Below are 12,232 nucleotides of genomic sequence, written 5' to 3'. Positions count from 1 at the left end.
GCAAAATTGTTGTCGCTAATAGCTATCGCTAAAAATTATTTTTTTTATAGTGGAGCAGTATCTTGATCAGTCAATCATACAAGAAATATAGTGTATGTGCTAGATCAATCTTAAGTTGAGGTGCAATAATTATTTGGGCGACCATGGACTGCAGTATGGCTTTAACTAGTCCAATATTGGAAAATCAATTCTAAGTACTGAGCTATACTTAATCAAAGTTGTGACATAATTAATCTGAATTTTATATAATTATAAGAGTCAGAAAAAAGAGGTAATTTGGACTAATCGGCTATATATGAAACATAGTGCCAGCCTTGGGTTGAGATATGACATTATGGTTGTTGGTCATGGGTGAAACTATGGCATGTTTTGGGCCTACCACGAGTTGGGGCATGGCTATAACTATCCGGTGCTAAAATCAAATTAAAATAATAAATTATATAAATTTAATTTTTGAATAACTATAAAATTAGTGAAAAGAGAGGCATTTGGACTAGCTGGCATGTGTAAAATGTAATTTAGATGATGTCACCTATGGGTTGAGATGCATTTGCTAACCACAGATGGAAAGGTGGTATTTGTTTTTGCCTACCATTGGCTAGAGCCTGGGCGAAACTAGTCCAATGTTGACCGAGTAGATACATGGTGAGAACTTGATGTATATACTGGTATTGTTTGTATGTATATATGTTTTATAAATATATATTAGATATATTTAGAAATTAATATTTAATTAGTAAATTATTGATGTATGAAACTTATTATTTTTTTATCAGCTATATATTTTTCATAATAGTTTTCATATTCATGCTGGTACATGTGCATGGATAATTTGTATTAGATTGTAAAGTTTACACCACCTCTATCCTTAATTTTATCTTCAGAATTATGGGGCACATAGCATCGACTAGGTTGAGGTGGAGTTTGTGCTCTCATCTCCCACTTTGTATGTTCACTGCTCAGGATCGCCCTTCGAGATTTCGCCCATCTCCTCACCATCACTGAAATAGAGTTTCCACCATTCCCCCTTGCCGCCATTCTCCTCTGAGGCTCCACCTAGTTACTTGGGTGAGATTGTTGATTTAGTTCTCTCAGATGAAATGGATTTACCAACTCCTCTCTGATGTCTACTTTGTGTGCTACATATCCTCATGTTTTCTTTTGGACTCTTCATCATTCTTTTCAATGTAACCTCAAGAAATCATTTTCTTTCTTGGGATGATTTAACTCCTTTCTATCGTGTCTATGATTGGCTTCTAGTTTGTGTGTTAGTTTGGAATTTTGGGCTCGATGATGATCTATTTTCCTTTAGAATGACATTGAAAGAGAAGCAAAAGGAGAGGGGTCATTTATGGCGTTCGATTTTTCTTCTTTGGTTTGTCAATCTTTTGCTTGGTGTTGCTTAGGGATCTCTTCTTTCTTCTTGTGGGAGTTGCACGCTCTTTGCAGTGATTTTCCTTTGGTAAGAGGAGAGGAATGAAGGCTTTGGCAAGCTAGGAGTAGCAGATCCAACTAGGTTCTCAATGGCCGACTCTTCTCTAGTGGACCTTCTCGGAAGTGGTAGACTGGGCCACTAAGAATAAAGCCTATTTAGGTCATCTGATTTAGCTACTCATTTGATTGCAGCCTATTTAGCCTACAATTCAATGAATTGAACCGAACTGAATTTTTTGTTGGAACTAGATTAGCATATGGTTGGTTTGATTTCAAGAATACCTTTAAACTAAATCTCATACGTACTGTGCATATCCCTAATCCCGATGTAAGCTCATTTTTAATATAAGGGAAATGGTTGGCGAAGCAAGGCTACTAGACAATATGGCCCATGATACCATGGACAAACAAATGTGTCATGAATAAACAGGATTTCATAATGGTATTTGATTGTAAGAACGTGGGCCGTATGAAAGATTTATTCTCTCTTTTCTTTCTTTCTTTCCTTCCTTCCTTTTTTTTTTTTTTTTTAGAGATGATGAGGGCTTAATGTCTGCTTTCTATCCGATACAACAACACCTCTTAAGGCTTGATGCTTGTTAGAATCGAGTCTCTATCCTCTTTCTCAAGTGGGAAGGAGTGATGCCACCTAAGCAAAATCTCAGTGGTATGACAAGAGAGATTTAATGTTTGAGTTTGAATCCTCACAAATTTGTAGAAGTGGCACCTGCTCTCTCATTGTTATAAAAGGGAAAATAAAAAATGACAAGCCACTAAAAGGTTTCCAACATTACAATATGTTATATGATTTCAAATAAAGTCATATGAGGATAAATTTATTCATGTGAAACCTTCCAAGTAAGATGAACATTATTACAGCATGGATACTCCAAATTAATAGCATGGAAAAACCACACTCCATTTATTCCGATGGTTTATTCTAGATGCTACTATTTATATATGGTCTTTGGCATTTCAAGTAAAGTTGATTGTGTAGACTGGTTGTGTACTGGGGTAAAACAGTCCAAAGTTTTGTTCTACTCCCGCTGATTTTTGATTCTCATTAAACATCTCAAATATGTAAGCCTCTATTGTTTTTCCAGGTCTCCTTGGAGTTCCTTGGCCAACGTGATTGATCAAATTCTGATTATATGTCTTTGCATTGTTAATGGTTGCTGCATAACCACCAGCTGATGGCCAACCGCTCTCCGACACCACGATTGTCACATTAGACCCTCCAACCTTCTCCAATGCTGCGTAAACTGCATCAACTATGGCATCAAAGAGGTTCTGATATTTATATTGCCCGTCTGTTACAACAGTTCCTGAGGAAGTGAACAAAGCATAATTGATATTGATTGTGCCTTGGCTATCCACGTAACTGAAGTAGGGGTAAACATTTACTAGGAGTGGGGCTCCATTGCTAGCCAAAAATTGAACAATTGGTCTCAAATATGTCAGTGCAGCAGAAGAAAACACCCCATGTGAGGGAGGAGATGATTCTGCCAAGACTGAAGTGGCGACTGAAGTTGAGACTTTTATTTGATTTTGTAGGCCGGCAGAGGAAAGAGCTGAATAGATATTTCTCATGGCAGGGAGCACATATTGGGCTTGAGCTCCAGGAATCACTTCATTTCCAACTGCGATGTATTTAAATGAAACACTAGAAGAATAAGCCTTCACATTTTGCTGGACCCAATCATTGGCTGCTGAAGTGTTAGAAGCTAATGATTGCAGTGCAGTGTTTGGGACATCTAAGATGAGTTGGATGTTGGAACTCTTGAGGGCCTGGAGTGCAGCTTGGTCTGGATCGTAAAGCCTCATTGCCTTGATATTTTTAGATTTGTAGAGATTGACCACAGTACTTGGTTGAGGCAGATTGTTTCCATTCATTCCATAACACACACCAATGGATTTCACCCCTGAAATAATACAAGTTAGAATTCTTATCGCTTATGTGTTTGGAACGCGAAGAAGACAAAATTTTAAGAGTAACTGCTTAAAGAAAGCAGACGGTGTGAGGCCAAAAGAACATAATAAAAAATGGTTGGTATTCCCATTCAATGACCAATGCATTTTTTAGTGGGCTCCACTGAACCTTATCTAATTTTTCATTTTTTTTTTTTTTTTTTCAAAAGCACGCTTAGATTTCCTATGAAACCCAAGCAAAATGACAAAAAATTAGATAGCTATGAGAAAGAAAACCACAAATATGCTCAGCAAAAGGAGGCAAGAGGTGAGTAGGATGGATGGCTCGGTCCAAGCTAGACTTCCAAGCCATATACCACCCCCACCAACCATAGTTTCTTTCGAATTTTCAAACACAGTCTGGCTCAACGGAGTTAGCATGCAAAACACCCGGCCTAACTTTTTTGGAGGCTCAGTTGACAAGGTCAAGTTTATTTAATCAAAACATGAAAAAAGTTCAAGCTGTGTTTTGAGCCAACTAATCTCATACACCTTGCAAAAGTAAGTGTAGGTTCAGGCTCAACGGAAAAATCAGCTAATTTAGGTGTCCCATATATAGGCCAAATCTGAACATGTAGGAAAGAGGATGACTTGAGCTTGATCAAGACCGAACACCTACTTGAGATGATTGAACGAGCTACCATGGAAGGTGGCTTGAGCTCGACTGAGCACCTCCTTAGGATGATTGAACGAGCTACCAAAATTCGAGCTCTAGATCTCTCACCAGTGGAGAGGGATGCCAAGTGAGCTAAGGCTAGTTGATCCACAGTATTGACCACTCAAAAGACAGAATCAATAAATTGTGCTATGGTGCATCGATCTCAAATTTCCACAATATACCATGGACCGTCCATTTGTTTTGATTAATGGTCAAATTGCAAATTTTGGGATCACAGACACACATGCCCACACCCACACAAACACACGCACACAGATACATAGAGAGAGAGAGAGAGAGAGAGAGAGAGAGAGAGAGAGAGAGAGAGAGTACCTGTCGGGATTGCTATGAGGAGTCCAAGAAGTAAAGCAATGGCAGCGCTGGAAACTTTGCTTCGGTTTGCCATGATTTATCTTCACCTCGATCCTTACAGAGATTTATTTCTAGAATGCCTTGATGCATGTACTCTTTACCTCCTTATATAGAGGTTATGGGACTAGGTCTGCTGCCTTCGGTCTTTGTCTTCTTGGAAATTTTATCCCTGGAGAGGACTACTGGCGTGACCATGCATGGTATGCGGCGCTTGGGTCAAGATCCATCCCCAATTTGTCCACCTGATTGATTGGCTGATTCTGATGAGCCCTAAATTTCTGTCGGAAACTAAATCATATTTCGTGTGGAATTGTCCGACTTACCTTTCGTATTCACACACTTTTACTTGTTTCATGCAGGGGATCTAAGACTTGGTTGTTTTATTTGAGGACTAACTTAAACGATCCTTTGTCCCCCACTGCATCCTTATCTCGTTGATGCTCCACATGCTGGATGGGTACAATTCACTAGACCAAATTCATTCCTAGGATCATAAATAATTCAAAATTCAATATTTACAATACCTGTGGATTGACAGGATTGGCATTGCATGCAGAAAAAATGGGCGCAATCCAATTTCACAAGTTACATGCAACCGTATTCACACGTAAAATTAAACGAGTGTGTGAAGAGATTTGTGGGCATAATGCTTTCTGGAACATGAACTTAGCTTGGTGTCAAAATAGACAAGCGCATTAACCGTTCATTTTCCAAGGATAACCATTGAATATGGAACATAGGGCCACAATTACGTAAGCTGGTTATACATTGTATTTTTCTTCCACATTCCTTCCTTGACCTGTTGTTTATACGCGCGTCACAAAATATTAAAGCAGCAGCCCCAGGTGGACATTAGCTGAAGTATTTTCCAAGGGGGAAGCTGATTTTTCAACTTCAAAATTTGGAAATTTGCTTGCTTGGACAAGGTGATAAGATTGCCTTCAACGTGACACTGACACCTAGACATGATCCTCGGGAAGAGATATTCCAAACCATATTACATCTAGATGCCCAAGAATGACCAAAGTAGTCTCAAAATTTACTCTAAGCTCGTGTGGCATCATTTCGCTCAAGATCTAGGGGAATGCTGCTCAAGTTTTGCATAGATAATTTGAAATTAAAATAAAAAAAATAAAAATGCAAGTGTTCAGGAACCATTCATGGTTGAAGAGATTATTGTAGTAATACTTTTACCCTTAACTTAACCTAACTCGGCCCCAACATAGTTGAGTCAATTGAGTCAACCCAACGGTTAGATTTGCTGGTTGATGATCGAGCACCAGCCAAGTAGTGAGGTCCCATGGCCAAGCTACAAGATAGAGGCTCAGTTGTGTGTAATAGGCTAGTGCGACTTTTGGGAGGATCCTAGGTCAGTCATCATTACGAGTTGACAGAGGGGAGCATACAGAAATGCTTGGAGTCTTTATGGCTTTCTTAATTTTTCCCCTACTCTTGTCTTTGTGTCGACTCCTCCACCACTCAAATCCATCATCTCTCCATATCACGCTCCCGATCTGAGATTGTGAATCGAAGGTCGCGGCAACCGCCGCATACTCATGAAGAACTCTCTCCATAAGCATACAAGACATCTCATCACGATATCAATGTATCACAGCGGAATAAATTCAAATAATTATTATTCAAGTAATTAAATCAAATGTCTTACATCCAATTTTACTAAAACAATAGGTCTAAGTTCAATGAAGTTAACAATGCAAAATCTCGCCTTTAAAAGCTCTGTCCCAATATTTCTTCCCACGCTCGAAATTAATTATCTGAATCTGAAAATAGAAAGAAAGGTAATGAGCTAGATAGCCCAGTAAGTAACAAATATCTCAACTAGATATTTTATAATTTTCAAGAACAATACTGCAAATAAACATAAAAATATATTTCATGCTGATTTAATGCAAATCCAATATTTTCAAATATTCACATATAATATAATCATAAATCCGATTCGATTCAAAAACACTCGTAACTCAACAGCCTCGACTATGACCAACGTTTAACCCCCATTGGCGGGGTCCACAGAATACCAGCACACAACCCCCACTGGCAGGGTCCACAAACACTAGCTCACAACCCCCACTGGCAGGGTCCACAAACACCAGCGCACAACCCCCACTGGTAGGGTCCACTGAGTACCAACGTATAATCTCCATTGGCGGGGCCCACTGAAACATAGTTAGGCTGAGAGCAAAAATTCGATCTGTATCACAACACTTTGTATTCATAATATGTCATAATTTTTCACTGAACATGTGCATAAATCGATATACCATAACATTTCAAAGTACTTTTCTTTCAAAACATAATTTCATAAATCATGCATAATTTCAGAGAATAATTATTTATTTTCAGAATAAATATAGAATATCTTGAGAAGATGATTCATTACTTACCTTTCACGAAGCACTGAATGAACAGATCGACTAACTTCTAGGAGATTCTTCCGTGCCTATTATCCAAAATTATATTTTTACATTAATTTTAATTCAAAATTCAATCTAAATAGATCCCAAATCAAAACTTCACTTAAAATCAGACTCTTCTCTAAATTCGATCAAAATCATCAGATGAAGCCTTCCACTACGCTAATCCTAGAGGAATAACTTTAGAGAGAGAGAAATCCATCAAGAGAGAAAAACAACCTAGAGAAAGAAAATTTTAGAGAGAGAAAGTAGAGAGAAAAAGTCAAATTTCAGAGAGAGAAAGTCAGGGTTCAGACTGAAAGAAGAGAGAGAAGAGAGAGAAACTCTCTCTCTCTCATCATTTTATTTTTATTTTATTTTATTTTTATTTTATTTATTATTTACTTATATATATATAAATATATATATATTTTTTTTTCTTTTCTTTTCTTTTCTTTTCTTTTCTTTTTCTCTTTTTCTTCTTTTTTCTTTCCTTTTCTTTTTCTCTTTTTTCTTCTTTCTCTTTTCTTTTTCTTCTTTTTCTTTTTCTTCTTTTTCCTGGTTCCTTCCAGGCCGGACAGGGGACGGCAGTCCTCCAGCCTTGACCGACCATTCGGGCCACGACCGCCGCGGCGAAGGCCGGCGGCAGAGGGGGGCCACTCCCCCGGTCACGGAGGAGCATGGCCGACGGTCGATTACGATCGCCAGCATCGAAAAATCAAGGAAAAAGAGGCTCAAAAATAGGGTCTCTTTTCCGATCGAAAATCGACGACACTCTTCGCCGACCGCCTCAAGCAAAGGTACAGAAAGATAGGGAAAGAAGAGAGGAAGGAAAGGAAGACTCACCCCGGTCTCCGGTGACCTCACCGGCGAGCAATCACGGCGAGAAACTGAATGGTGTCCGCGGCTTCGATCGAGAAAAATGGAGAGAAAGAGAGAGGGAGGAGGCTGATGTTCGGTCTCAAGGGAGAGGGGGTCTTCTTATAGAGGGTCCTAAGACTTCGAAAGGTCCTAGGACTCCCAAATTGCTTGGGTTTCGCCGGAGAAGAAGACTCCTATCGGGAGTCTTCTTCCCGGTTTTTCTCTATTTTTTTTTTTTTTAATTTTGGACTTTGGTGGGATGAATTGGTTTTGGGCTATAACATTCTTCATCCCTAAAAAGAAATTTCGTCCTCAAAATTTTTCATACCTGTCACCATTGTATTGGAAACCTGTGCATTCTGTTGAGTAAGCGCATAAACTCTTCCTTGGGTTTTAGAAATCTGTCCACCACCCTTATGTTGTCCTTCATGAGTTCTTTGGCCAACTTGATTTTCAGTATTTAGCGAGCAGCTAGCAATTTTATGATTCTTCTGACCACATTTGAAACAAGCACCTGTATTTCAATAGCAATCCTTGTCTGCATGATTTTTGCCACATTTGAAGCACGGCTCACCATCAATCTGTTGAGTCTTATTGTCTACTGCTCCCTTAGCTGATCTTTTGATGTTTTTATTATTCTGTCCTTGTGTATCATTTGATTTTGCTCTCTTTCTTTGCTTTCTTTCTCTTTCCATACGTTCTTCATTGACTTCTCTTTCAATTATCAGTGCTTTGTTTACCACATCTGCATAAGTTGTCAATTCATATGAAACCACTTATTTTCAAATCTCAGTTCTCAGTCCCATCTCAAACTTGCGAACACGTTATTGCTCACCATCCACTAATCTCGGAGCAAATTTTGCTAACTCTGTAAATTTTGCTTCATATTCAGTCACACTCATACCCTTTTGCTTCAAATAAATAAACTCTTGCTCTTTCTGGATCCTTATACTCCGGAAAAAATACTGATCATAGAATGCAATCCAAAATCTTTCCCAGGTAAGTATTTCGCCGTCTTGTTCATACTTGCGCTGTAGTCGCTGACACCAGTTGTATGCTTCTCCTTGTAGTAAATAAGCTGTGTTGGTGCAAAAATCCGCTTGCGCCGGAGAAGCTGGAGTCGGGGAAGCCGCGGACGCCGTCGGGACCTGCAAGGGAAGTCTAAACCGGAGGTGGGGTTGCTCCGGCAAGACCCTCCGACGCTCAAGTCAGTTCTCTGCCTCAACAAAAATGGAGCGCTCGAACGGAGAATTTAGCAGAGTTTTGAGATAAGAGATGAGCTTATAGAATAACATATCTGGGTCCCCCTTTTATAGGCGGAGGAGGTAACGGATTGATGGCGACGTTTGTAACCATCTGGTAGTGGGTCGCTCGTAGTCAGGGAGACTTTATTGTGAAGGATAGTGGAGTGAAATCGTGGCTATCGCCGTAGCTCGCCACGTGGAATCAGTTGCGAGAAGTGGAGCAGCGTCCGTTATCGTGATTTGCCAGCGGATGAGAGAATCGCGTGGTATCCATTGCAGGAGGTGGAGCAGGATCGCGGCCGTTTATCGTGGCCTGTCAGGTAGTAATGGAGCCGCGTGGGATCCGTCGTAGGGAGTGGAGCAGTGCTGCGATCGTTACTGCGGCCTGTCAGGGAGTGGTGGAGCTGCACGAAATCCACCACAGGAAGTGTAGCAGAATCGTGGCCGTGATTGCGGCCTGGAAGTGTAGATCTGCCGGCTGAAGTTCGGCCGTGGTCGGAGTTTGACCCCACATAGGGGTCCGGGCGGAGTCCTCCTTGCAGTTGGGGTAGTGGGTGGAGCCCGGCTCCCGTGGGAGTCCGGGTGGAGTCTTCCTGCAGTCAAAGTTAAAGACGAAGGTCGGCTCCCGTAGGAGTCCGGACAGCTTACCAGCAGTTGACGTTGAGGACGGAGCCCGGCTCCCGTAGGAGTCCGGGCGGAGTCTTCTCGCTGTTGAAGTCGTCGGCGGAGTCCGGTTCCCGTAGGAGTCCGGATGCAGTCTGTCTTGCAGCCGTTGGAGTCGAGGATGAAGCCTGGCTCCCGTAGGAGTCCGGGCGGAGTCTCCCTGCAATTAAAGTCAAAGGAGAGGTCCGGCTCCCGTAGGAGTCCGGACAGGGGCTTACCAGTGGTTGGAGTTGAGGACGGAGCCCGGCTCCCGTAGGAGTCCGGGCGGAGTCTACTCGCAGTTGAAGTTGTCGGAGGAGTCCGGCTCCCGTAGGAGTCCGGACGCAGTCTGTTTTGCAGCCGTTGGAGTCGAGGGCGAAGTCCGACTCCCGTAGGAGTCCGGACGAAGCTTGCCAGCAGTTGACATTGAGGACCGAGCCCGGCTCCTGTAGGAGTCCGGACGGAGTCCGGACGCAGTCTGTCTGTAGCCGTCAGAGTTGGGGACGAAGCCCGGCTCCCGTAGGAGTCCGGGCAGAGTCTTCCTGCAATCAAGGTTAAAAGTCAAGTCCGGCTCCCGTAGGAGTCCGGACGGGGCTTACCAGTAGTTGATGTTGAGGACGGAGCCCGGCTTCCGTAGGAGTTCGGGCGGAGTCAACTTGAGGTCGGAGTTGTCGGCAGAGTCCGGCTCCCGTAGGAGTCCGGACGAAATCTGTCTGCAGCCATTGGAGTCGAGGATGAAGCCCGGCTCCCGTAGGAGTCCGGGCGGAGCTTGCCTTTAAGGTCGGCCTTGCTGGCGGGGTTGTTGATTTTGTTGAGGATTTCGGCTGGGGGTATTTTATACCCAACACTAGTCCCCCTACTTTCGAGTTTGAATTTCGAACGTAGGAAGTACAGAGAGATGGGCACAGTCGAAGCCGTCCCCTCGCATCCTGTGCACTGCCGCCCCCAGATATTTTGGCATTTAATGTGTGCACGTCAGAGCCCATTTTCCGGTGAAGGCGACCTGAAGAGTCTTTTCGGAACCCCTGTCGGAACGCAATCCCAAGCGTCGTGCTATGAAAATTCGTGAACGGTCAACCCTCGATAGCGGTGAAGGGGACATGCGGGATGCGTGGCACGCACCAGTTGGCCCAGGAACACCTGCCGCCATAACTGCGCTAGGATCTGTCGGCTATTTAAACCCCCTAATCTCCCTTCATAGCTTCATCCTATCGATAGGATGGTACCTTTCTTTCACCTGAGAGCCTAACTACTCAGCTACTTCCCTTGCACCAGTCCCTGCCTTCTTCAGCCCCCCACTTCTTCTCTGAGGGTTCCCACACCATGTCTTCTACCCCAAAGGCCCTCCTTGAAGGGATATCTAGGGCTTGGAGGAAGGCGGGGAGGAGAACAGCGGCCGGTGAGGATCTCCGTCGTTTCAAAGGATGCTCAAGGAAGAATTCCTTCAACAACAGGGGTTTAATAACGGGGGTCGCCGGTAAAGTTATTCTGCCCGAGAATTTCGGAGTAGCAAGGCGGGATGATACCGGTCAAGAGGGCAGAGCCGCCGTCACAAGCTGTGGCGGGATCCTTGATGCCGCCGGGGCCGAGGGACCAGAAGCGGTCGGCGTCGATGGTGGGGCAGTGGAACTTGTTGCGGGGACGGTGGAAGTAGCGCATGCTGACCTTGCCGGAACATGTTGGGCGGCGGCTGTCGTGGAGCATTCGGAGGCGGAGCATATCCTTGACATCGCCGCTGCCTCCAAAGTGACTCCGGCTCTTCTTGAAACAGGTCTTCGTCACTGTCGCCGTTGCCTTTACAGCCCCTGAAAATCTATCCCACCCTTTTCCCCCTAGGGTTGGGACTTCGGAGATGGAGTGAAGTGAGACGGGACGAGAGCCGATAGGTCTGCTACATGCACTGGAGAACGCGGCTGAGGAGGATAGAGATGGGAAGAGGAGTTCGTAGCTTGGAGCGGCCTCCGGTATATCCTTTCCAAGCCGTATTCGCGAGGCTCGCAATGATGTATATCTTTTTTTTTTTCCCCCCCGACCCACCGGGTCTTGTAGCGTATATCTTATTAAATGAAGAGGAAATTTTGTTACCTTGTCTGTACCTTGCATCGAATAGTTGTCTGTCGAACTTCTTCATTTTCCTTTTGTCTTTTTCACGTCATCTTAAGGTCATCAACGACCTCTTTTATTCGTGCAGGGTTGTTATTTGCTGAGCTTCTTTTCGACTTTTACGCCGTTCGAAGATACCCGGTTGTCATTCTGTCAATGGCTGCAGGTTTGCTTGGGGTCATTCGGGTCCGGGGTCCCTCCCAAAGTTTGAATTCGAGGATCCGAGCCTCTGTCACCCTCGGGCGCTGTTTGTTTTCCAATCGTCACTGTTGCAATCCATTGCCTTCTTTTTTCGCTTGGAGTCTTTCTCCGCTAAAGCCGAGGCGAAGTTTGGCTCCCGTGGGAGTCCGAACGGAGAATCCCTCTCGAAGTTGGAGTTGTGGGCAGAGCCCGGCTCCTGTAGGAGTCCAGGCGGAGCCTTTCTCGACGTCGTGGACAGAGCCCGGCTCCCGTAGGAGTCGGGGCGGAGTCTTCCTGCAATCAAAGTCATAGGCGAAGTCCGGCTCCCGTGGGAGTCCGGACAAGGCTTACCGGCA

The 12,232-nt window shown here is 43.8% G+C and overlaps 1 protein-coding gene across 1 annotated transcript; it reads right to left on the bottom strand.

Moving 5' to 3' along the window:
* Positions 1–2,234: 2,234 nt before the first annotated feature.
* Positions 2,235–4,550, bottom strand: LOC105033962 (glucan endo-1,3-beta-glucosidase). The gene is made up of 2 exons (XM_010908947.3): positions 4,394–4,550; positions 2,235–3,356 (listed from the first exon to the last, which is right to left on the bottom strand). Exons 1-2 carry the CDS (start codon positions 4,464–4,466, stop codon positions 2,410–2,412), a joined length of 1,020 nt encoding a protein of 339 aa, XP_010907249.1. The 5' UTR covers positions 4,467–4,550; the 3' UTR covers positions 2,235–2,409.
* Between the last annotated feature and the right edge of the window lie 7,682 nt (positions 4,551–12,232).

This window comes from Elaeis guineensis, chromosome 5 (genome assembly GCF_000442705.2).
Source record: "Elaeis guineensis isolate ETL-2024a chromosome 5, EG11, whole genome shotgun sequence".
In the NCBI taxonomy this organism is placed as follows: Eukaryota; Viridiplantae; Streptophyta; class Magnoliopsida; order Arecales; family Arecaceae; genus Elaeis; species Elaeis guineensis.
This window is presented reverse-complemented; position numbering and strand designations above follow the sequence as displayed.

Coding starts and splice junctions, on each gene's coding strand:
- LOC105033962 (XM_010908947.3), bottom strand. CDS start 4,466: ATGGCAAACCGAAGCAAAGTTTCCAGCGCTGCCATTGCTTTACTTCTT. Junction 3,357..4,393: donor CCTCATAGCAATCCCGACAG/GTACTCTCTCTC, acceptor GTATTATTTCAG/GGGTGAAATCCATTGGTGTG.